This window comes from Phocoena sinus, chromosome 2 (genome assembly GCF_008692025.1).
Source record: "Phocoena sinus isolate mPhoSin1 chromosome 2, mPhoSin1.pri, whole genome shotgun sequence".
NCBI classification, from domain to species: domain Eukaryota; kingdom Metazoa; phylum Chordata; class Mammalia; order Artiodactyla; family Phocoenidae; genus Phocoena; species Phocoena sinus.
In genome coordinates, this window is record NC_045764.1 from 63,914,720 (window position 1) to 63,940,999 (window position 26,280).

The following is a 26,280-nucleotide window of genomic DNA, read 5'->3' on the forward strand; positions in this document are numbered from 1 at the left end:
CATAAAATTTACCATCTTAACCATTTTAAAGTGTACAGTTCAGTTGTGCTAACTATATGCACATTGTTGTGCAACAGATCTCTAGAGCTTTGTCATCTTGCAAAACAAACTCAATTACCCATTGAAAGCAGTTCCCCTTTTCCCCTTACCTCCAGCCCCTGGCAACCACCATTCTACTTTCTGTTTCTAAAAATATGACTACTGTATTTATTTTTGTCTGGGCGGCTTGTGAGATCTTAGTTCCCCAACCAGAGATTGAACCTGGGCCTTTGGCAGTGAAAGCGTGGAGTCCTAATCACTGGACCGCCAGGGAATTCCCTGTGACTACTTTAAATACCTCACATAAGTGGAAGTTCTTTATTCTTTTAGGTTGTCTTAAGTAGTGGTAGCTGTGAGAAAGCATTTCTTAAGTGGTACATAAAAACAAATTTGATAAAATTTAAGATATTTATGTTAAGGCTATGTATACAGTGAATTCTTTCTGTTCTTGTGGGAGAATATCACTGTTTAAATGAAAGGAGGGCTATATCTTAGGGCTAAAAAAGTTAAATTTCATGTTAACTCTGAAAATAACTTTTTCTCATCATAACCTAACTTTTAACTCTGTCAGTCTTTAAAATTACAGATTTTATAGAAACTCTTTGTAAATATGGGCAAGAGATCATTGATATTTTATTTTTCCACTAAAAATTTTTATACAGGAGTGTGAAATGCAGTTGGACTACATGACAACTTGAGATCCTAGTGCTGTGCATTAACCTAGAGATTGCCCAAAAGTTCAGACTCTGTGTAGCATATAAGCCTACCAGAGAATGTTAAAAACGTATTATTTTCTGTCATTCTGATTAATTTTAGTTATGTGAGGGGTGTGCATGTGTGTATGTGCATAGTTGTTACATCCATGAATCTGTTTTGTAGAAGACTTACAGATTTCAAAAACAATCATCCTTGTGAATTATTCCTTTTATCATTTTGCCAAGATAAAGTCTTATAGCTACTTGACCTAGTTTGCTTTACCTTATTAATATCTGTGTATCTTCAAAATGGTTATTTATTAGATTGTTTGTGTGAAAGTTTAAGTAACATTCATACTTCACATCTTCTCTTGTTCTGTAAGTAATACTAGAAACATTAGCATTTTATAGAATCATAAATGTTAGTGTTTCTAAGTTATAATATCTAGTCCAGTTCCCACATATTATAGATGAGGTCACTGGTGCCCGTGGAGGTGAAAGGACTTGTATAAGGTCACATATTTAGAGAAACAGCTGAGACCAGAATTTGAGTTTCCTGTTTAGAAATCAGCATTGGGTGTCATGATTAGGAAGTAACATTAGATTAGTGTCCTTTCTATGCCATAGTGGTGATAAGTACATCTTAGTCTTCAGCTGGTTAGTAAGGGAGAACAAAAAAGAAATCATGGAGAAACTTAGAGAAAATGCTGTGAGTTTAAAAGTTAATTAGGGTGGTCAGGTGCTATCAAAGGTCCTATTAATTGTTTCTCTTTTGGAGAAAAAAATCGAAGGTAAATGGCTCAACTGTGGCAAGAGAGACTTTTAATAACCAAAAGGGTTATTCAGGACAACCTAGGATTGCTGGACTTGATTGTACACTGGTCAGAGGGAGATCTCTGAGAAGCTTTTAGCTATCAGAAAGATTGACATCTAATTAGCTTTGTTTAGGGATTATTGCATAGGGCAAAGGACAAGATAACCTAGGCCTTCATTTATAAAATTAAGTGGAAGATTTTGAATGCAAGGGCAATTACTCTGCCGAATGGTATTATAAGTTAGTGTCTACTTTAAACCCAGCAGTATGCTAGAAGGTAAGATATGATTTTCAGTGAGTTTACAGTCCTGTTATTGATAAATTTTAAGACTAATGGTTCTGAGTTAATATAGATAATTGGGGCCATAAAAGTACAGGTTCTGTTCAGATTTTCATCAGACACAGACATTCATTTCTACAGAGAATTTAATGATAAAGCAGTCATATCATGTGGTTATTCAAGCCGAATTAAATTTTCACAGACTAACACTATACCATCTTTATGGTTTGGGGGATACTTCTTTTAGCTTGATAACAATTTCTTATTCTGCCAGTGTTGATTTTATTCTAAAAATTTTAAACTAAGACCACCTATGAAAGCTACAGAGAGATTTCAGAATGAAAATTTGCTTATCAATAGGACCATCTCAGTATAAAACAAAGTAATGAGGTACTCATCACTGGTTGGCTACTTATCAGGTGTTTTATAATGATTAGAGTAAAGGCCCCTTCTTCTGAGACTGATTCTAAAGATTTGGGGATTTGGTATTTTCCCTTTCTCATTATCAAATCCATTTCTTTGACCTGACTTGTTAGACTATATTTCATGCTATACTTTTAAGACTGCTGCCATGAGATATCTGCTAGGAATTGAGATGTAATCCTGTTGTTTTATCCTAAGTGTCACCAAGGAAGCCTTAAACAGTGGAAATCCTCAACTCCATAAACAAGATGAACCAGCTTGGAAACCTGTGAAGTTAACTGGGCCGGGCCAAAGAGAGGTAAGTATTGACTTTTGTTTTATTTATCTTCTATGCAAAATAGGTGCACGCTGTTTTGGAAATTATTATTCTTGTAGGTAGAGCACCTCATCTACTCATTTACTCCCAAGTGTTTATAGAGAAAGAAGCCATGAATTAAGTCTGTTACACTTAGAGAGGAATACTTCAGGCAGGGAAGGGTGCCTAAAAATCCAGATTATATTTACAAAAAAGAAGTTGCTGAGGAAAAGAAGGCAACTTATGCAAGTGACTTTGGTGACTCATTATGGCAGTGAAAGATGACTTCCTTGGCTATGGAGAAGAACAGTATAGATTTAGCTTCCATTCTTATTCTTTGTCCAGAGTAATGAATATGGATTGCTTTTGGTTATCACTGTCACTTCTAGTGGAAAGGGCACAGGGGTGGAGGGGATGTTTCAAGAAATTCATGAGCTCTCTGATGTCTTTCATTGGCATCGTCTCCCAAAAACCAAAACAAAACATTTTTGTGTTATTTGTTTTATCATTTGGTCAAGCAGGTTGCCAGACCGGCCCATAAAAAGAAAGCTCGAATGGCGCGGACGCGCTCCGATTTCTTGACTAGAGGTACTTTTGCCGATGGGGAGGGGGATACAGAGGAAGATGATTACGATGACATTATTGAGCCCCTTCTCTCCCTTGACCAAGCTTCTCACTCTGAGCTAGGGCCTGCACCCAGCCTGGGTCAGGCCTCTCACAGTGACTCCGAAATGGTAATTTTACAGCAATATAAGAAAAATAGGCAACAAGCAAATCTGATGGGAATAGTCTTTGCTAATCTAAAGCTAACCTTCACAGCTTCTTCTCCGTATAACGGTTTGTACATGGGAAACCTCAGTGAACAAAGCAACTAAAGCAAAACCTTAATTTACAAGGACTTGGATAAAGGGCACTTTAACAGTATATGTCAAATCATAAATTAGGCAAAAAATATTAAAGTTATTTAACTTAGCACTAATGTAGGAGTTTTCTGTGTTATATCTTAAAAGGTCTAGAGCAGGGAGGCTCAAAATTTTTTTTTGTAAGGGGCCAGATAGTAAATGTTTTAGACTTTATGGGTTATACAGTCTCTGTTGCAACTGCTTAACTCTGTTACTGTAGAGTGGAAGCAGCCATAGGCAATAAGTAAACAAAGACACATGGCTATGTTCCAATAAAATTATTTACAAAAACAGGCAATGGGGCTGTATTTGACCTGCTGGTCATAGTTTCTTGATCCCTCCATGGTCTAGTGAATAGGGTATATAAAAAATAATCCAGTAGCTTTTAACTGAAATGGTATTCTCTTTTCTTTTCTTTTCTTTTTGGCTTTAAACTTGCTTCCCCTCTGCATTTTTTAGTAATAGAAAATAAACATAAATTTTAAAAAATTTAATAAGCAATGCCAAAAATGTCTTCCTGGGCCAACCGAGCCAACTAAAAAGCTATAGATAATGTGAATTTGTCTTAATCACAAATTACAACATTGGAGTTATGTTTGAATAAAGCTGCATTAAGAAAATAACTATTATCATATCTCAGCCCAAATTAGGCATATATAGTTTGATAAGTACAAATGTTTATGGGTATAAAGTGTTTGATTTTGGAATTGTCCTGGAAAATACAATATGAGTACCCTGTATGTCTATTATGTACTAAAACATTATCACTGAGGAGGTGGAATGATATGCATTTTATTTCCTTGCATATCCTTAATTAAGTTGGGTCTGTAATGTTTTTCTTTAGTATCTGTTCATTATGGGAGAAACATTTTAGGATGGTCTTCTTTTGACTCATTAAATATTTTATCTTTGAGCTGTTTTAAAAGCTATTTGATTGTTCCAAAGACCTAGTTAATTAAAATTTTTGCTAAGTTCCAGAATATTCTCATTGTCTTTATCTTTTATTGGAGATGGACCCAGTTTTTAAATGATAATATTGATATTCTAAGAAAGGGAAAATAAAAACAACAACAAAAACAGAAAAATGCATGACCAGTTCTCTAATTAGACAAATGAGTCATTACCCTGAGCCAAACGGTAGGACTGTAAAAGTTGCAGCCTGTATATCCATTGATACATATAATTAGAACCAAAGCGTTCTCTTCAGTGTAGAATAAAATAACTCCACTTTGGAGGTGCCCTGTTTTTGAGTTATAAATAATGAAATATACTCTATCATATGCTTAGTTGTTAAAGATGAAATTATGTAATGGAGCAAACTAATTTTAATGAAAAGCACTGCTATATATTTTTAGTGTAAATAGGGAACATGCTTAAATTATTCTCCAGAGTGTACATAGATTTTTCATTTGTTGAAGAATTTAGCATTTATAATTGCTGTTTTGTTCCTGAGAGTTTCCTTTGTTACAAACCTTAGTCCTTTTGGTGGTAGAGTTCTTTCTCACTGAGAATTACTGAGATGAACCAGGAAGTTGGGCTTTCTGCTTGGAGCATTCAGCCCCTTTAAGGGTTCTAGCTGGTAGTCTCTGCCTGTGATTCTGTTCACCTGCTTGACAGTCACTGCATGCCAGTAGTTGTAGAGCACCCTCCTGCACAGTGTGTTAGTCACCTCGCCAGCTTTCTCACTGTCCTTCTGTTTCATCACTAGCTATTTTAGGAATAGGTGGTGGTGGTTGTTTCTGGTGAACACTTGCATGAAGAAGCTTTGCTTTTTAGAATGTGCTGATAGATACTTACTGGGGTTGGGGGTGGGAAGGGTAGGGACAGTTTTAAAGTGTGTTTCTGTTTGTTTATCTTGAAAATATGCCATGTTCTAATGTTATCTGATATTGTGAAAAATGAAGTCTAATTGTTTCTAAATGGAATCTACTGAATTCTCAAAATCCGCATATCTTCAGGATTTTAAATGGGCTTGATTTTCTGGGCACAAGATTTTTTAAAAAACTGGATAGTTTTTGTTTTTTCTCTGGACAAAGTGATTTTAATAACTGACATTTGCTAAGAAGTGTGTCTGTCTTCGAGGAAGCCATCCACTGACCTTTCCAGTTGTGAAATAACTGATCTAATGAGATAAAGACAGTTAGAAATGAATTACCTGAAGGGGATTTGATAAGCATTACCTCCTGAGCTGGTGAATTGTTAATTAGTTATTACCTGCTGTGGAGGAGTTGAGGTGAGAGTAGAAGTTTCCCTCCTTATGACTTTAGTGTTTTTTTTAAACTTCCTACTTTTAACTCTGCCATTTGAATAACTGTTTAGTCCCTGTATGCTGCTTTCACTTAGTTTTTATACCTCCCATGTTTTATTTTATTTCATTTTTTTAACATCTTTATTGGAGTATAATTGCTTTACAATGGTGTGTTAGTTTCTGCTGTATAACAAAGTGAATCAGCTATACATATACATAGATCCGCATATCGCCTCCCTCTTGCGTCTCCCTCCCACCCTCCCTATCCCACCCCTCTAGGTAGACACAAAGCACTGAGCTGATCTCCCTGTGCTATGCGGCTGCTTCCCACTAGCTATCTGTTTTACATTTGGTAGTGTATATATGTCCATGCCACTCTCTCACTTCGTCCCAGCTTACCCTTACCTCTCCCTATACCCTCAAGTCCATTCTCTACATCTGCGTCTTTATTCCTGTCCTGCCCCTAGGTTCTTCAGAACCTGTTTTTTTTTTTTTTAGATTCCATATATATGTGTTAGCATATGGTATTTGTTTTTCTCTTTCTGACTTCACTCTGTATGACAGACTCTAGGTCCATCCACCTCACTACAAATAACTCAGTTTCGTTTCTTTTTATGGCTGAGTAATATTCCATTGTATATATGTGCCACATTTTCTTTATCCATTCATCTGTTGATGGACATTTAGGTTGCTTCCATGTCCTGGCTATTGTAACTAGTGCTGCAGTGAACACTGTGGTACATGTATCTCCAGAATGTACAAGCAGCTCATTCAGCTCAATATCACAAAAACAAACAACCCAATCCATAAATGGGCAGAAGACCTAAATAGACATTTCTTCAAAGAAGACATACAGATGGCCAACAAATTCATGAAAAGAACATCAACATCACTAATTAGAGAAATGCAAATCAAAACCACAATGAGGTATCACCTCACACTGTTTAGAATGGCCATCATCAGAAAATCTACAAACAGTAAATGCTGGAGAGGGTATGGAGAAAAGGGAACCCTCTTGCACTATTGGTGGGAATGTAAATTGATACAGCCACTATGGAGAACAGTATGGAGGTTCCTTTAAAAACTACAAATAGGATTACCATATGACCCAGATATCGCATTACTGGGCATATACCCTGAGAAAACCATAATTCAAGAAGAGACATGTACCACAATGTTCATTGCAGCTCTATTTACAATAGCCAGGACATGGAAGCAGCCTAAGTGTCCATCGACAGATAAATGGATAAAGAAGATGTGACACATATATACAATGGAATAATACTGCTAAGCAATATTTTTAAGGTGGCTTTCATATCGTCTTTTAGTCTCTGAATCATCTGGAAGGTGAATGAGTTAATAAAATCATTTCTATCACTTATTTGTAGGATTGGTATAGGTAACAGTTTTCTCTGTATAGTTTCTTCTACCATTCGCTAGACTTAAAGCAATCATCTCCATGGGTATGACTCCCAAATAGCTCTCCAGAATTTGTTGACTTTATCTACAGTATGCTAAAACTAAGTTTTTCATTTCCCCCCAAAACTCCTATACTTCTTATATTCCTATTTCTGTTTGTTTTTCTCTGAGATACTCTTCAATCCTTATCTGTGTTGAATTTTCCTTCTCTTTACTATCCACTCCACAAAAAACTGCCAGAAAAAAAACATTTATCAAGGCTAAATTTATTAGCTTATTTTACATTAAGGGAAAATCCATCTTGACTAGGTCTTAGTAATTTCTCAGAAAGGGGAAGTCAGGAAAGGATATTTATAGGATTTTAGGGCCTAGGCTGGTGATTTTGAGGGTCTTACAAGTTGGAAAACCAGCTGAATTGAACAAAGTTTATGACATAAAAAGTTTAGATTGGTGGCCCCAGGACAGCAGCCACACTATTGAATACTCTTGGTATTTACTTATTTTTTAATATAACTGTTTTCTATTTGATTTTGTCTAATTTCTTCAAGCCTGTTAGGTCTTTCTGGTTTTCTGTTTTGTTCTCGGTTTTTTATTGATTTTTTTTTTTTTTTTTTTTTTTTTTGGCTGCACCACACGGCTTGCAGGATCTCAGTTCCCCGAATAGGGATTGAACCCCGACCACAGCAGTGAAAGCCCAGAATCCTAACCACTAGGTCACCAGGGAACTCCATACACTTAGTATTAATATGTGTATTTTATTCCCCCCAAAAGTCAGGGACAGTTCATAGCATTGCGACTCTCCACTGTTTGATTTGGTAGAATTTCCCTATGAAACCATCTGGGGTTGATACTTTTTTGTGACATAATTCTTTTATTATAAGTTCCTCTATTTCTTCTAGGAAAGTTAGTCTTTAAAGCTTTCTGTCTAATGGGGGCAATTTTGGCAACTAGTTTTTTCCATTTCAGCTAACTTTAATAATTTATTTGCCTAGAGGTCTGGAAAGTAGTCTCATGATTTTAAAAAATTCTCTGTTTCAATCGTTATTTCCCTTTTGTCATTTCTTATTTTGTAGATTTTTTTCCCTTACCTAGCCGTTTATTTTGTTAATTTTTTCCAAAGTAACAGGATTTGGTTTATTTATCATACCTACTTTTTTTTTCATTCTCCACTGATTTCTGCTTTTATGTTTATTATTTATTTTATTATGCTGTTTTTGGTTTACTTTCTTATTTTTCTAGCTTTTGAGTGGTTAATTTAATTCATTTAGATATTTTTATTGATACAGGTTTGTAAGGCTATGGTTTTTCCTCTGATCACATTTCAGATGTATCTTGTTTACTCTAATATGTAAAGGATTTATTATTTTTTAAGAAAATCTGTAATTTTAGTTTCTTTTTTTACCCAAAACTTGTTTAATAAAAATCTTTGAGTTTTCAGATGAAGAGCCTTTTTTGTTTTTTAATTTTTGTTAGTTTCTAGTTTTATTGTATTCTGATGAAAGACTTTATGATGCTTCTGTTTGATCAAATTTACTGGTATTTTCTTCATTACTTAGTATATGATCAGTTTTTGTGAATGTACCATGTGCATTTTTTAAATTGAAATGTAGTTGACGTACAATATTATGTTACTTTTGGATATACTATGTAATGACTTGACATTTGCATACATTATGAAATGATCACCATGATAAGTCTTGTAACCATCTGTCCCCATACAAAGTTATTATAATATTACTGACCATATTCCTTATGCTGTATATACATCCCCATGACTTGCTTACTATTAAACTGGAGGTTTGTACCTCTTAATCCCCTACACATATTTCGCGCACCTCTCCCACCCACCTCCCTTCTGGCAACCACCCATTTGTTCTCTGTATCTATGAGTCTGTTTTCATTTTGTTCAGTTTGTTTGTTTTGTTTTTTCGATTCTGCCCATGAGTGAGATCATGCAGTTTTTGTCTTTGACTGACTTATTTCAGTTAGCATAATACCCTCTAGATCCGTACATGTTGTCTCAAATGACAATAATTAATTTTTTAATGGCTTAGTAATATTCCATTGTTTATATATACCACATCTTTTTTATCCAGTCATCTATTGATGGGCACTTAGGTTGCTTCTATAGCTTGTCTATTGTAAATAATACTTCAGTGGACACTGGAGTGCATATATCTTATGTTAGTGTGGGTTTTTTCCTTTGGATAAATACCCAGAAGTGGAATTGCTGGATCATATCATAGTTCTATTTTTAATTTTTTGAGGAACCTCCATATTATTTTCCATAGTGGCCATACCAATTTACATTCCCACCAGTAGTGAACGAGGGTTCCCTTTTATCCACATCCTTGCCAACACTTGTTGTTTGTTGAATGTGTATTTGATAAGAAGGTATATTCTCTATTCAGAGTATAAAATTTCAATATATATCTGTAAGCTCTACCTTATTAATTACGTTGTTTGCCTTCTACATCCTTATTGTTTTTGATCTGTCTTATACAGAATGTGTTAACGTCTCCTGTTATTCATTGTGAATTGTGGCTTTTAGTATTAAGAAGTGTCCTGTGTCAGATTCCATGTTTTTTGCTTGAATCCTACATAAATAATAATATCACAGCCTCTGTTTTCTTATTATTTCCACTTGCCTAGAATACTTTTGCTCACCCCTTTAGTTTTAGCTTTTCTGGATCCTTTTGTTTAGAGGTGTGTTTTTTTGTGCAGTATAGTTGGGCCCTGCTGTGTGAGCCAAATTAAAAAATTTTTCTTTAATAGGTGAGTTAAATCTATCCATATTTATTAATGTAACTGATAGATTAATTCTCCACTCTTTCTTATAATTTTGTTATTATTATGTTAAATTTTCTGTGTTTATGTTACTTTTCTTTGATCTTTTATTTTTTAAATTTCTTTTGATGTTTAGGAGAGGTTGTGTTCTTGTTCTGTTGATTGTTTACCTTTATATATAACTTTTAAAAATGCCTTTAATATTTTTTAATTTAACCAATTATACTCTAATTAGTCATTTTAAAATAAATAATATTAATTCTCACCTATTGTGACACAACTGTTGATGAATTATTCTAGTCTCTATTCCCTTCTACTCCTATTTTTTAGGCTTTTATTTCTACTTTGTCAGAACATGTAATTTTATATATGATTCTTTCACTGTAGTCCCTACCTTTGTTTTTGATTTATTATTAAATGTATTAATTATCACTTCAAATATTTTGCAGAAGTTTCCCTGTTTATCTCTTGGTTGGATGAAGCTCTTCCCCTTAGTAGATTACTTACGAAGGGCCATCAATATGGAATTCCCCAAGATCTTTCTATGGCCTTGATGTTTGAAGGGACCTCTTGGCTACACATAAAGTCCTTGATTCATATTTTCTTTCTCTGAGTTTTTTGAAAGTGCTATTTTATTGTTGTCTTACTTTATTTGTTACTGTTGGTAAGTCTATTACCAGTCTAAATCTCTTGCCCTTATAAGTTATTTGATGTTTTTACTTGCATGCCTTCAGAGTTTCTTCTTTATATTTAAAGTTTAAGATACGTCTTTAAATCGATCATTACAGATTAATTATCCTGTATATCTGCAGGACTCTGTCAGTGTGTAAATTCTGGTCTTGCCTTATTTTTGAAAAGTTTTACGGGATGATAGTTTTAAATATTGTGTTCTGTTGTTTTGTTCTTCTTGTTTAGGGATTGCAATTACAAACAAGTATTTTTCTTTTCCTATCGTCCATTTCAACTACCTTCTCTCTGACCATTTTTCCTTGTTTCTTTATATAATTTTATACTTTTTTGTTATCTTCCTGCTTTTGTCCCCTTTAAATTTTCCATTTGTGCTTTTTCTCCCTTAGGCGTCTCATAAGTTAATCTTCATTTCACTTTCTTATTGATTGATTGATTGCTGTGTCCTAGCTGCTGCACGCAGGCCTTCTCCAGTCACAGCAAGTAGGGGCCTCGCACCACAGTGGCCTCTCCAGCTGCAGAGCACAGGCTCCAGCCACACGGGCCTCAGCAGTTGTGGCACGTGGGCTCGGCAGCTGTGGCTCACGGGCTCCAGAGCGCAGGCTCAACAGTTGTGCTGCACGGGCACAGCTGCTCCGCAGCATGCGGAATCCTCCCGGACCAGGGACTGAACCCACATCCCCTGCACTGGCAGGCAGACTCCCAACCACTGTGCCACCAAAGGCCTTTACTGTCTTTTTATTTCTTTCATGAGTTCATTCAACTCTACTTTCATTTCTACCCAGTTTTTGCTCTCTCAGGGTTAACTGTTCATTATTTTGATAGCTGCTGTTTCTTCTTTTTTGGCTGCATTGGGTCTTCATTGCTGCACTTGGGCTTTCTCTAGTTGTGGCGAGCGGGGGCTACTCCTCGTTGCAGTGCGTGGGCTTCTCATAATGGTGGCTTCTCTTGCTGCAGAGCACAGGCTCTAAGCACGTGGGCTTCCGTAGTTGCAGCACACGGGCTCAGTAGTTGTAGCTCATGGGCTCTAGACTGCAGGCTCGGTAGTTGTGGCACGTGATCTTAGTTGCTCCGCGGCATGTGGGACCTTCCTGGACCAGGGGTTGAACCCGTGTCACCTGCATTGGCAGGTAGATTCTTTTTTTTTGTTTTTTTTAACATTTCTATTGCAGTATAATTGCTTTACAATGGTGTGTTAGTTTCTGCTTTATAACAAAGTGAATCAGCTATACATATACATATATCCACATATCTCCTCCCTCTGTGTCTCCCACCACCCTCCCTATCCCACCCCTCTAGGTGGTCACAAAGCACTGAGCTGATCTCCCTGTGCTATGTGGCTCCTTTCCACTAGCTAGCTATTTTACATTTGATAGTATATAAGTCCATGTCACTCTCTCACTTTGTCCCAGCTTACCCTTCCCCTCCCTGTGTCCTCAAGTCCATTCTCTATGTCTGCGTCTTTATTCCTGTCCTGCCCCTAGGTTCTTCAGATCCATGTTTTCTTTTTTAGATTCTGTATATATGTGTTAGCATACGCTATTTGTTTTTCTCTTTCTGACTTCACTCTGTATGACAGTCTCTAGGTCCATCCACCTCACGACAAATGACTGAATTTCATTTCTTTTTATGGCTGAGTAATATTCCATTGTATATATGTGTAACATCTTTTTTTTAAACATTTTTATTGGAGTATAATTGCTTGGCAGTGGTGTGTTAGTTTCTGCTTTATAACAAAATGAATCAGTTATACATATACATATATACCCATATCTCTTCCCGCTTGCATCTCCCTCCCTCCTACCCTCCCTATCCCACCATTCTATCTGGTCACAAAACACCGAGCTGACCTCCCTGTGCTATGTGACTGCTTCCCACTAGCTATCAATATTTTACATTTGGTAGTGTATATATGCCCATATATACACTACCACTCTCTCACTTTATCCCAGCTTACTTTTTCCCCTCCCCATGTCTCCAAGTCCATTCTCTAGTAGGTCTGCGTCTTTATTCCCATCTTGCCCCTAGTTTCTTCATGACGTTTTCTCTTTTTTTTAGATTTCGTATATATGTGTTAGCATATGCTATTTGTTTTTCTCTTTCTGACTTCACTGTGTATGACAAACTCTAGGTCCATCCACCTCACTACAAATAACTCAATTTCATTTCTTTTTATGGCTGAGTAATATTCCAATATTCCATTGTATATATGTGCCACATCTTCTTTATCCATTCATCTGTCGATAGACACTTAGGTTGCTTCCATATCCTGGCTATTGTAAATAGAGCTGCAGTGAACACTGTGGTACATGACTCTTTTTGCATTATGGTTTTCTCAGGGTATAAGCCCAGTAATGTGACATCTGGGTCATATGGTAGTTCTATTTTTAGTTTTTTAAGAACCTCCATACTGTTCTCCATAGTGGCTGTATCAATTTACATTTCCAACAATACTGCAAGAGGGTTCCCTTTTCTCCACACCCTCTCCAGCATTTATTGTTTGTAGATGTTTTGATGATGGCCATTCTGACTGGTGTGGGGTGATACCTCATTGTAGTTTTGATTTGCATTTCTCTAATGATTAGGGATATTGAGCATCCTTTCATGTGTTTGTTGGCAAACTGTATATCTTCTTTGGAGAAATGTCTATTTAGGTCTTCTGCCCATTTTCAGATTGGGTTGTTTGTTTTCCTGATATTAAACTGCATGAGCTGCTTGTAAATTTTGCAGATTAATCCTTTGTCAATTGCTTCATTTGCAAATATTTTCTCCCATTCTGAGGGTTGTCTTTTCATCTTGTTTATGGTTTCCTTTGCTGTGCAAAAGCTTTTAAATTTTATTAGGTCCCACTTGTTTATTTTTATTTTTGTTTCCATTACTCTAGGAGGTGGATCAAAAAAGATCTTGCTGTGATTTATGTCATAGAGTGTTCTACTTATATTTTCCTCTAACAGTTTTATAGTGTCTGGCCTTACATTTAGGTCTTTAATCCATTTTGAGTTTATTTTTGTGTATGGTGTTAGGAAGTGTTCTAATTTCATAGTTTAACATGTACCTGTCCAGTTTTCCCAGCCCCCACTTATAGAAGAGGCTGTCTTTTCTCCATTGTATATCCTTTCCTCCATTACCAAAAATAAGGTGACCACATGTGCTTGGGTTTACCTCTGGACTTTCTATCTTGTTCCATTGATCTGTATTTCTGTTTTTGTGCCAGTACCATACTGTCTTGATTACTGTAGCTTTATAGTATAGTCTGAAGTCAGGGAGCCTGATTCCTCCAGCTCTGTTTTTCTTTCTCAAGACTGCTTTGGCTATTCGGGGTCTTTTGTGCTTCCCTACAAATTGTGAAATTTTTTGTTCTAGTTCTGTGAAAAATACCAGTGGCAGTTTGATAGGGATTGCATTGAATCTGTAGATTGCTTTGGGTAGTAGAGTCATTTTCACAATGTTGATTCTTCCAATCCAAGAACATGGTATATCTCTCCATCTGTTTGTATCATCTTCATTTTCTTTCATCAGTGTCTTATAGTTTTCTGCATACAGGTCTTGTGTCTCCTTACATAGGTTTATTCCTAGGTATTCTATTCTTTTTGTTGCAGTGGTAAATGGGAGTGTTTCCTTAATTTCTCTTTCAGAATTTTCATCATTAGTGTATAGGAGTGCAAGAGATTTCTGCACATTAATTTTGCATCCTGCTACTTTACCAACTTCATTGATTAGCTCTAGTAGTTTTCTGGTAGCATCTTTAGGTTTCTCTATGTATAGTATGTCATCTGCAAACAGTGGCAGCTTTACTTCTTCTTTTCCTATTTGGATGCCTTTTATTTCTTTTTCTTCTCTGATTGCTGTGGCTAAAACTTCCAAAACTATGTTGAATAAGAGTGGTGAGAGTGGGCAACCGTGTCTTGTTCCTGATCTTAGTGAAAATGTTTTCAGTTCTTCACCATTGAGAATGATGTTGGCTGTGGGTTTGTCATATATGGCCTTTATTTTGTTGAGGTAGCTTCCCTCTATGCCTGCTTTCTAGAGGGTTTTTATCATAAATGGGTGTTGAATTTTGTCAAAAGCTTTTTCTGCATCTCTTGAGATGATCATATGGTTTTTCTTCTTTAGTTTGTTAATATGGTTTATCGCATTGATTGATTTGCATATATTGAAGAATCCTTCCATTCCTGGAATAAACCCCACTTGATCATGGTGTATGATCCTTTTAATGTGCTGTTGGATTCTGTTTGAAAGTATTTTGTTGAGGATTTTTCATCATGTTCATCAGTGATATTGGCCTGTAGTTTTCTTTCTTTGTGACATCTTTGTCTGGTTTTGGTATCAGGGTGATGGTTGCCTCGTAGAATGAGTTTGGGGGTGGTCCTCCCTCTGCTACATTTTGGAAGAGTTTGAGAAGGATAGGTGTTAGTTCTTCTCTAAATGTTTGATAGAATTTGCCTCTGAAGCCACCTGGTCCTGGGCTTTTGTCTGTTGGAAGTTTTTTTTTTTTTTAAATATTTATTTATTTATTTATTTATTTATTTATGGCTGTGTTGGGTCTTCGTTTCTGTGTGAGGGCTTTCTCTAGTTGTGGCAAGCGGGGGCCACTCTTCATCGCGGTGCGCGGGCCTCTCACTGTCGCGGCCTCTCTTGCTGCGGAGCACAGGCTCCAGACGCGCAGGCTCAGTAATTGTGGCTCACAGGTCCAGTTGCTCTGCAGCATGTGGGATCTTCCCAGACCAGGGCTCGAACCCGTGTCCCCTGCATTGGCAGGCAGATTCTCAACCACTGCGCCACCAGGGAAGCCCTGTTGGAAGATTTTTAATCACAGTTTCAATTTCAGTGCTTGTGATTGGTCTGTTCATATTTTCTATTTCTTCCTGGTTCACTCTCGGCAGGTTGTGCATTTCTAAGAATTTGTCCATTTCTTCCAGGTTGTCTATTTTATTGGCATAGAGTTGCTTGTAGTAAATCTCTCACGATTCATTGTATTTCTGCAGTGTCAGTTGTTACTTCTCCTTTTTCATTTCTAATTCTATTGAATTGAATCTTCTCCCTTTTTTTCTTGATGAGTCTGGCTAATGGTTTATCAATTTTATCTTCTCAAAGAACCAGCTCTTAGTTTTATTGATCTTTGCTATCGTTTCCTTCATTTCTTTTTCATTTATTTCTGACCTGATCTTTATGATTTCTTTCCTTCTGCTAACTTTGGTTTTTTTTTGTTCTTCTTTCTCTACTTGCTTTAGGTGCAAGGTTAGGTTGTTTATTTGAGATGTTTTCTGTTTCTTAAGGTAGGATTATATTGCTATAAACTTCCCTCTTAGAACTGCTTTTGATGCATCCTATAGATTTTGGGTCATCGTGTCTCCATTGTCATTTGTTTCTAGGTATTTTTTGATTTTCTCTTTTATTTCTTCAGTGATCACTTGGTTATTAGGTAGTGTATTGTTTAGCCTTCATGTGTTTGTACTTTTTACAGATCTTTTCCTGTAATTGATATCTAGTCTCATAGCGTTGTGGTTGCAGAAGGTACTTGATATGATTTCAATTTTCTCAAATTTACCAAGGCTTGATTTATGACCCAAGATATCATCTATCCTGGAGAATGTTCCATGAGCACTTGAGAAGCAAGTGTATTCTGTTGGTTTTGAATGAAATGTCCTATAAATTCCATTAAGTCCATCTTGTTTAATTTATCATTTAAAGTTTGTGTTTCCTTACTTATTTTCATTTTGGATGATATGTCCTTTGGTGAAAGTGGGGTGTTAAAGTCCCCTACTATGTTTGTGTTACTGTCGATTTCCCCTTTTATGGCTGTTAGCATTTGCCTTATGTATTGAGGTGCTGCTATGTTGGGTGCAAAAATATTTACAATTGTTATATCTTCTTCTTGGATTGATCCCTTGATCATTATGTAGTATCCTTCTTTGTCTCTTGTAAAAGTCTTTATTTTAAAGTCTATTTTGTCTGATATGAGTATTGCTACTCCACCTTTCTTTTGATTTTCATTTGCATGGTATATCTTTTTCCATCCCCTCACTTTCAGTCTGTATGTGTCCCTAGGTCTGAAGTGGGTCTCTTGTAGACAGCATATATGTGGGTCTTGTTTTTGTATCCGTTCAGCCAGTCTGTGTCTTTTGGTGGGAGCATTTAACCCATTTACATTTAAGGTAATTATCGATATGTATGTTCCTATTACCATTTTCTTAATTGATTTGGGTTTGTTATTGTAGGTCTGTTCCTTCTCTTTTGTTTCCTGCCTAGAAGTTCCGTTAGCATTTGTTGTAAAGCTGGTTTGGTAGTGCTGAATTCTCTTAACTTTGCTTGTCTATAAAGGTTTTAATTTTTCCGTTGAATCTGAATGAGATCCTTGCTGGGTAGAGTAATCTTGGCTGTAGGTTCTTCCCTTTCCTCACTTTAAATATGTGTTGTCACTTCCTTCTGGCTTGCAGAGTTTCTGTTGAAAGATCAGCTGTTAACCTTACGGGGTTTCCCTAGTATGTTATTTGTTGTTTTTCCCTTGCTGCTTTTAATATTTTTTCTTTGTATTTAATTTTTGATAGTTTTATTAATATGTGTCTTGGCGTGTTTCTCCTTGGATTTATCTTGTATGGGAGTCTCTGTGCTTCCTGAACTTGATTGACTATTTTCTTTCCCATATTAGGGAAGTTTTCAACGATAATGTCTTCAAATACTTTCTCAGTCCCTTTCTTTTTCTCTTCTTCTTCTGGGACCCCTATAATTCAAACGTTGGTGCATTTAATGTTGTCCCAGAGATCTCTAAGACTGTGCTCAATCCTTTTCATTCTTTTTTCTTTATTCTGCTCTGCAGTAGTGATTTCCACTATTTTATCTTCCAGTTCACTTATCCATTCTTCTGCCTCAGTTATTCTGCTATTGATTCCATCTCTAGAATTGTTAATTTCATTTATTGTGTTGTTCATCATTGTTTGCTCTTTAGTCCTTTTACGTTGTTGTTAAATGTTTCTTGTATTTTCTCCATTCTGTTTCCAAGATTTTGGATCATCTTTACTATCCTTACTCTGAATTCTTTTTCAGGTAGACTGCCTATTTCCTCTTCACTTATTTGGTCTCGTGGGTTTTTACCTTGCTCCTTCATCTGCTGTGTGTTTCTCTGTCTTCTCATTTTGCTTAACTTACTGTGCTTGGGGTCTCGTTTTCGCTGGCTGCACGTTCATAGTTCCTGTTGTTTTTGGTGTCTGTCCCCAGTGGCTAAGGTTGGTTCAGTGGGTTGTGTAGGCTTCCTGGTGGAGGGGACTGGTGCCTGTGTTCTCTTGGATGAGGCTGGATCTTGTGTTTCTGGTGTTCTGGAGTGTCCGCGACCTTAGTATGATTTTAGGCAGCCTCTCTGCTAATGGGTGGAGTTGTGTTCAGTCTTGCTCGTTGTTTGGCATCGGGTGTCCAGCACTGTAGCTTGCTGGTTGTTGAGTGTAGCTGGGTCTTAGCATTGTGATGGAGTCTCTGGGAGAGCTTTCGCCATTTGATATTACGTGGAGCTGGGAGGTCTCTAGTCGATCAATGTCCTGAACTTGGCTTTCCCACCTCAGGGGCACAGGCCTGACACCCGGCCGGAGCAGGAAGACCCTGTCAGCCACACGGCTGGTCTCCACTTCTGCTGGTATTGAGGTTCACACCTCTAGCCTTTTGTTGGAGTCACCCCACTGATGAAGACAGGACCCTCAACAGCCGGTTGTTGGCAGGTGGATTCTTAACCACTGCACCACCAGTGAAGTCCCTGTTTCATATTATTTTGTCTAAGTTTTTGTTTTCTTTTGTTTTTGTTTTTGGTTGTTTCAGGCAAGAGTATAGAACAAGTTCTTGTTACTCCATCTTGGCCGGAAGCAGAAGTCTGTTCTTTCAATTTAGCAGCTCAGAATATTTGCTATTTCTGTTGATAAGGCCATAGTCATGCAGACCAAAAGGTTAAAGAAAAGATTATGACTGTATAAAAATGAAATATTAGAAAAATTACTTGAATAGGTAACAAGAAATTCTGTCCTCCAAATGGTATTGTCTTTAAAGGGGCACATTGTAAACAAATGGAGCAAGAGTTATCAATTGAAATTCAGGTCCTTTTTATAGCTATGTAAGTTGTTCATAATTTAGACCATTAGTGAGTATAATGATATTTTATTCTTTGGTCTTTTGGTTTTTCTTATCTTCCTGTGTTCTAGATCTTTTAAATCCTTAACTGGATATAAGAATCTATAGTAGCAAGTTAGCCATAAAAATAATGATCATCTTTTTAGGGACAAATAAAAGAAGGTATAAAAAACTATGCTTAGTATTCTAGATTTATCAGGTCCTGGATCTTTTGTCTCTATCTTTAGATGGTTTTGATTTTTTTTCTTACTTTTCCACTTGATGTTCTTTTTTTTTCTTTCACCCTACTTGATATTCTTTGTTAAATTGTTGGAAAACATGAGCTTGTAGGTCCTGTTTAGCATTTTCATTGACCCAAGTTCTCTTTACTTCAGATTACTGTATGAAGTTAATGGAGTTTTTAGTAGGTTTTTTTGTTTTAATGCATCTCGGAGTAATATGAATGTATTTTTGAATGTTTTTAATAGGTGTAATTCTCAAATAATTCTATAACCTGAGTTTTAATTACAGTGCTATGATATAATTACTTGGTTTTAAGATCTTTACATATGTAATTATTACAGACATCACAGCGTTTTTCCTCAGTTGATGAAGAAGCAAAGCTTCATAAGACCATGTCTCAAGGAGAGATTACGAAGTTGGCAGTGAGACAGAAGGCTTCAGATTCAGATATAAGGTATAAAGCATACACTGACTGTTAATAGGGGTAATATAATTTTATTTACTAATAGACCATAGTTAAATACTGAGCATCTTTTTAAAAGCATAATTGATAGAATAGCTATCAGTTTTGAAAGTTTTGAAATTTATTTTTCAACAAATACTAAGTACCTACTGTGTGACAGTAGCATAAATAATTCAGATATATATAATGAGCTTTGTCTTTTTATATGTTTAGCACTGTGATTTGGGCAAAGTCTTTACATCATTATATGACTTAGGATTTTTGGTTGTAAAAGAAAAGAGATTAGACCAGATTAGACTGAAAATATTTTCCAGTTTTGGACTTGGATCCTGTTCTGAGTTAAGTGTTTTACAAATGGAACTGGAAAAGACTTTCAGGAAAGAACTCTGTTCTCTTTAGGAGAGTATATGAAGTTTTTATTTATCAAGAATATGTCTTGGGCTTCCCTGGTGGCGCAGTGGTTGAGAGTCTGTCTGCTAATGCAGGGGACACGGGTTTCAGCCCTGGTCTGGGAAGATCCCACATGCCATGGAGCAACTAGGCCCGTGAGCCACAACTACTGAGCCTGTGCGTCTGGAGCCTGTGCTCCGCAACAGGAGAGGCCATGACAGTGAGAGGCCTGCGCACCATGATGAAGAGTGGCCCCCGCTTGCCACAACTAGAGAAAAAGCCCTTGCACAGAAATGAAGACCCAACACAGCCAAAAATAAAAATAAATTAATTAAAAGAAGGCTCAAAAAAAATAAATGTCTTTGTCCCTTACCGTGTTATATAAGGCAATTGGGCCCTCACTGAACACTTGAATATCTCATTGAAATCTTTCTGGTTCATAACCCTATTAAAGATCAGTTTCTCAATGACTGTAGAGGCATAATCCAAGGTAACCCAAATCTAGAGCAGATTATGCTGGAGATCAAATTTTGGGAAACAAAATGTAACATAGAAAAAACATACAGGTGGAGATAGCAGATTAACTATATAAATTTAATTTCCACATCCTCCTAAAATAACAAAACCTATACAGGACAGAAACAACAGGAGACAGCAATAAAAAAACAGGAGACAGCAATAATAAAAATGGAGACAGCAATAATAAAAACGTGGAATCCTAAAAGTAGATAGACAAATTTTAAATGTCTTTAAAACTGAGAAAGAAGCATCTGGCTGACTGGTCTTCCCCAATCCTAGCAGAAAACAGGAGATTTATTTTCTGGAAAGGATAAAACAGAAGATTTCTGCACTTGGAGGTAACCAGATACAGTTGAGGTGGGGTACATATTTGGAACAGGGAGATTTAATGAATGTTCACATACTGAATGTTAAGATCCCCCAGATTTTTTTCTGTATTCAGCTTCCACGTTTCACATACCCTCTAAGCAGATGATTCAAAGAGTCTTTGGGACTTCCATCCAACCCTCATGGAAAGACCTAAAGATATTTCTATCAGGGGCTCTCCCTACAAATTGGACCAGCCAGATAACCCTACAAGGACAACCACAGTTTGGAAGCCCCACCAATGCACACTAGACCTTCCAAGAAGCTTGTTTATACCCTACTTTTGATCACCACACGTTTGAGGAGACATCAGAAGTGAAAGAATCTAAAACTAATTGATAAAATACAACTTGGAAGCAATAAACTATACAGGGGAAAGAAAACTTCAAGACAGACAAATACAACTATCAGTAGGCCTTCTGCATAAATAAATACAACTACATTCATGAAACCAAACAGAATACTTTAAAGGGAAACATTCATAATAAAAAAGAGTATTTGAAAATTGAAACTGTGATAGTATAAAGAAGTCAGAAGAGTTAGAAAGAAAGTTGAGGACATTTGTCAGAAAGTTGAGCCAAAAGACAAATGGATAGAAGAGACAAGAAAAGATAGGAAAATTAGAGGAGCAGTTCAGGACATCCAGTGACCCACTGATAGGAGCTCTGGAAAGATAGGACAAAGTAAAAATAAAGTAATTCAAATAAATTTCATGGAACTGAAGGACTTGAGTTTCTATAGATTGACAGGACCCCCTGAGGGCCCAACATAATGAATGAAAATAGACCCATACCAAGAGACACGTCATCATAAAACAGTAGAGACAAAACACATCTCCATTATGATGGTGAAAGTAGCTTTTTAAGTGATGGTTGTACAGCAATCAGTGAGGGAACCGTGCCAGATTAGAGCAGGTTAGATGGCTCTGGGAAAGATTTCTTCAAGAACATGGAACTGATGGTGTACCTACTATGTCTCAACATGTTGAGAGGAGATACTCATAAATGAGGAGACACTTGGAGGTGAATTGGATGTAGGAAAGTGAGCAAATGTAAAACAAAACACTAACTCTAGAAAAATATTGGTTATGGAGGGTACTGTATGTCTCAGTTGTGAATATTATTTACAGAGTAAAAAAAATAGTGAATACTACTAAAAGAAAATACTGTATATTGATCTAACTAAAATTATGATATTCTGTTGCGGGGATGTCTGTGTTTGTGGAGGGTATAGAACTGGAGTGTTGGAATATGCTTAATTATTATTTGTGGTCATAAATATGATAGCAATATAAGTATGGTAAATATTAAAAGAATCAGTTAAATAAATTCAAAAGGGTTGCTCTAGGGAGCAGAAAAGGAATGAGAATGGCAGGAGAATGCTATCATTTGTAATAAGTCTTGTAGAACAATTTCCCTTTATACTATATGGATGTATAGGATTAGTAATAAGCTATTAGAAAAAGAAGGAAGCATGGATAAAAGAACATGGGCTTCAAAAGCAGACAGACCTGATTTTAACTTCCATCTCCATCAGCCCTCTGAGCCTCAGGTTGCTCATGTGTAAAGTTAGGATAAAAATACCCATTTATCATGGTAGTTGTGAAAAGAAGGCATCAGAAGTAAGGCATAGTGCCTGGCTCCTAGTTGATGCTCAAAAATAAAGGAACCAACAAATTGATGTACAAGTAAGCCTCCTAGTATGAGGTTAGGATACATACTATATGGTCAGTAAATGTGAACTGTTATTATCTCAGGATGTTTCCTTGATTTATATGATGGGAGACAGTATATAAGCACTAATGAGGCAATATAGAGCATAGTAGGTGTGATTCTCAACTTTGTTACTCACTGGCTGTATAACCTTGGGAAAGTTACCTAATGTTTAAGCTACCAGTTTTTCACCTGAAAAACGGTTATGGTTTGAATGTCAACTTGTTGTTATAGTTAATTAAGGTAATTCTATATAAGCACTTGTACCTGGAGCATGATAACAACTCAAATAAATGGTGGTTTTTGTTAACATTCCTGAGTCTCATTATTTCTGTATTCAAGATGAGGAAGCTATCATTTACCTTCCAGATGAAGTTTAAATGTACACTTGAAGATTAAATATGACTAAACTTAACTATGAAGGTTAAATGAATTAATTCACATGAAAGGTGTTTATATAACTTAAAGTGACGTACAGATATTGTCAATAGGACATGCTAATTTCCATTGTTACTTTTGTTGTTGTTGTTGTTGTAAACAGACCTCAGAGAGCTAAGATGAGATTCTGGGCCAAAGGGAAACAAGGGGAGAAGAAGACTACCAGAGTGAAACCTGCCACCCATTCGGAGGTTTCGGCACTCTTTGCTGGCTCAGATGTGATTCCAGCTCATCAGTTTCCAGATGGTAAAAATGGACAAAGGGTGGAGATTGTCTTCATAATTTCTGTTTACTCTTTCTGAAAGTTTACTATCCTTCTAGTATTTGTAATGGTAATCCTGTTGGTGAGATATTCTAATGAGATAGGACCAAGATTGTTAAGTCCCTCCTTAACTAACAGATAATTATAAAATTAAATTTTACCTATAATAGAAGTTTCAGGGAAATGTGGTACAAAACAGTGAAGTAACAACAACTTCAAGAATGACTGTGAATCTTTGATTAGCCTCAGTTTTCTAAAGTGTAAAAATCTAACCATCATTCATTCACTTAACAAGTGTATATTCCTAGTAAAAATTAATGACAGCAGCTAATTTTTGAGTGCTTACTACCTACAAGGCACTGTACTAAGCGTATTGTATGTATTAACTCGATTGATCCTCACAACAATTTTTTGAGGTTGGTATGATTATTATTCCCAGTTTATAGATAAGAAAGCTGAGGCACAGAGAGTTATTTGCTTATACACGTATAGCAATTGGCAGAGCTGAGATTTGAATTCAGGCAGTCTAGCTCCAGAGTCCGTATTCATAACCATTGTGCTGAAGTACCTATTATATGTTCCTGGGACTTTATAGTGGTAGCTGTTATTTTAACTTTTGGGGCATCAATCATAGCACATTAGAAAATACCCAACAATTAGTTCATCTGTTGAGATATGGCCTTTCTAAATGCTAGAATTATTAACTCTCCAAGGATTCCAGTAGTCCCAGTATTAGAAGATTAGCCCATTCTTCCCAAGCCCTTTGCTCAAGTATGTATGAACGTTTTTAATTACCATGTAAAGATGCCAGCTATCTTAAACAGGGATATACATCAGAGGTGGATGTGTAGTAATGAGTGGGTAAAATACCGGTGGGTGGATGAAATATCAGTATTGAATAAAATAGAAAGAGGCCCTAGGAAGAAAGTTATTATCTCTAAGAAGAGATAGAACAGGCCCAGTTAAAATAAGTAAACAAAACTTCTCACATCTAGAATGAGATAAAAATAAAGGGACAAAGGATAAGATAAAGGGAGGAAAGATCAAGTTTCACATGGGAATGGATCAGCCACAGCAGAGGCATCTGTGTGTCAAAGGAAAAACTGGTAGAAATTTAATTAGAACCCTGTTTTCTGTCTTGTGGCTTTGCTCCTATCACTTTGCAAACTGATATGGATAAAGCCAGTAGTAAATTAAGTGAATACTACAGGTTCAGTTTGGAAAATTTGGAATTCCTAAGAGGATCAATTCATTTTATCTTATCTGGTTTACAGTAGTCATTCTAAATTTTTCATATTTCACAGTTATATTCTCCACTGCTGATTTCCAAGAAGGAATTAGGAAGCTCTTTGGTTGAAGTATATATTATTAGCAGACTTCATTGTGTGTTTGCTTAATAAGGATACATGTATAAAAATTGATTGTAGCCTTTTTATTTATCTTTGGGTAGAAATTTATTAAGGTAGCCCTTGTTTTTAATGCTGAAATTGGATTATAGACAGTTTCTTTAGTAACTATTATTTCTTTTAGTATAAAGAACGATATTGACTTTGCTAAATGAAATAATTAGATACTTGTATATCTAGGTTATATAATGGAATTAATATTAGTTGACACCAATTTGAATATACTTATATCCTATATCTTGATAATTTTTATTCTGGTGCCATATCTCGTTTGTTTCACTTCCTGCTAAGGTGGCATTTAGCAAGTAGGAGGCTATTTTTTTTCCTTTATTGTCAGAATTAGCTTTTAGATGGAATGAGGATATACCATTGGACAGAAGGTAAGGTAAATATATGTGGGGAAAACATGTGAAATGGGGCCAACTTTCTCATCAAGCCCCAGGTAGGCGTTGGCAAATCCAGTGTAGTTCTAGATTATAATGGACTACATGGAACCCAATTTCTCTGCTGTAAACAATTGCAGAGAAAATTTGTTGTGTTTTCCAATATTATATACAGAGCTAGTTAATTCCAGGAATTATCTGAGACATTCATACAGTTAGTTGGGAAATATATGTGAAAATCCTAAATAGCAAGGAGACACAGGCAGAAGTGAACCAGTTGAGTTACCTGGTTCCCTAAATAGAGGTTGCCAGCCTAACACCAGATATTGTCACTGGAGCATTTATGGCTTTAGACCCTAGTAAACAAGTAATAATAATTATCAGACTTCACTGGCTTATTGGATTTGTATATAGCTGGATGTTCTTTCAAACAGATATAGTAAAGCTATGACTGGGTTAATAGTCAGCATTTAACATGCTAGTGTGATTGTGTACTCTTCTTTCTTTTCTTTGGGACTGAGGTCTTTGGGATCCAGGCTTCAGTTCTACAAGACACTTCCATCCAGATTTTCAGTATCAGACCTCATCTCTTTGGGAGACACAATAGAATTTCCCATTGAAAAGTGTTAATTCTTAAATACATTTTCTGTACAAATGTACAATCTGGATTTACTGCCTAACTGCCTGAACTTAAACATTAATGTTACTTTACTTTTCAGATATTTACATGTTTCCTTCAGTGACTTACTAAAGGAACTTAAAAAGAAGGATGTAGAGATTTCAGTACTTTTACTAAAAGAAAATTTTTTTGGACACTCTGTCTTGATTTATAGAATTATCTCAGAATCAGCCAACACCTCCATTGAGTCCAGAATTGCCTGGGAGTTGCCGGAAGGAGTTCAAAGAGAACAAAGAGCCTTCTCCAAAGGCAAGGCGCAAGCGAAATGTGAAGATCAGCAGCGTGGCTTTGGAGTCTATGCATTGGCAAAATGACTCTGTCCAGATCATATCAAGTGCCAGTGATTTAAAAAGCATGGATGAATTTCTTCTGAAAAAGGTACCCTGTGCCTGCTCAGTTAGGCCCCTGAGCAGCTTTGACTGTGGAATGCTTGTATATCAGGATATGCCCCCTAAAGGATATATGCTTCAGTAAGTTAGAGCATCTGTTTCTTTACCAGAAAGGTGCAAATAATAGGATTCATATGAGTTAGACTGCGTAGACAGGATTTAAAGTTTTAGGCTTTACTGTTGACTTCAGTTTTACCGTAACTGTCATGTTGCATTCTGTATGGGAAGGTGAGGCTTGTCATTGCACACTTTGAGTTGTCTTTTTGGTAGCAGAACTGTGGAATCATACAATGTTAGAAGGGACTTTAGAAATCATCTAGTAGTAATAAAACTTTGGCTACCTGGTCATGCTT

The 26,280-nt window shown here is 36.3% G+C and overlaps 1 protein-coding gene across 6 annotated transcripts in view; it reads left to right on the forward strand.

The window, feature by feature from the left end:
* Positions 1 to 26,280, forward strand: part of MYO9A (myosin IXA) — a 270,682-nt gene that overhangs the window by 183,692 nt on the left and 60,710 nt on the right. For 3 of the 6 annotated variants that reach the window (XM_032622165.1, XM_032622169.1, XM_032622166.1), the window contains exons 26-30: positions 2,450 to 2,549; positions 3,065 to 3,280; positions 19,262 to 19,374; positions 22,912 to 23,054; positions 25,693 to 25,916. In XM_032622165.1, the coding sequence (XP_032478056.1) occupies positions 2,450 to 2,549; positions 3,065 to 3,280; positions 19,262 to 19,374; positions 22,912 to 23,054; positions 25,693 to 25,916 (796 nt within the window). The remainder of the gene's footprint in view (positions 1 to 2,449; positions 2,550 to 3,064; positions 3,281 to 19,261; positions 19,375 to 22,911; positions 23,055 to 25,692; positions 25,917 to 26,280) is intronic. The other 3 variants (XM_032622167.1, XM_032622170.1, XM_032622168.1) reach the window with 2 other exon arrangements.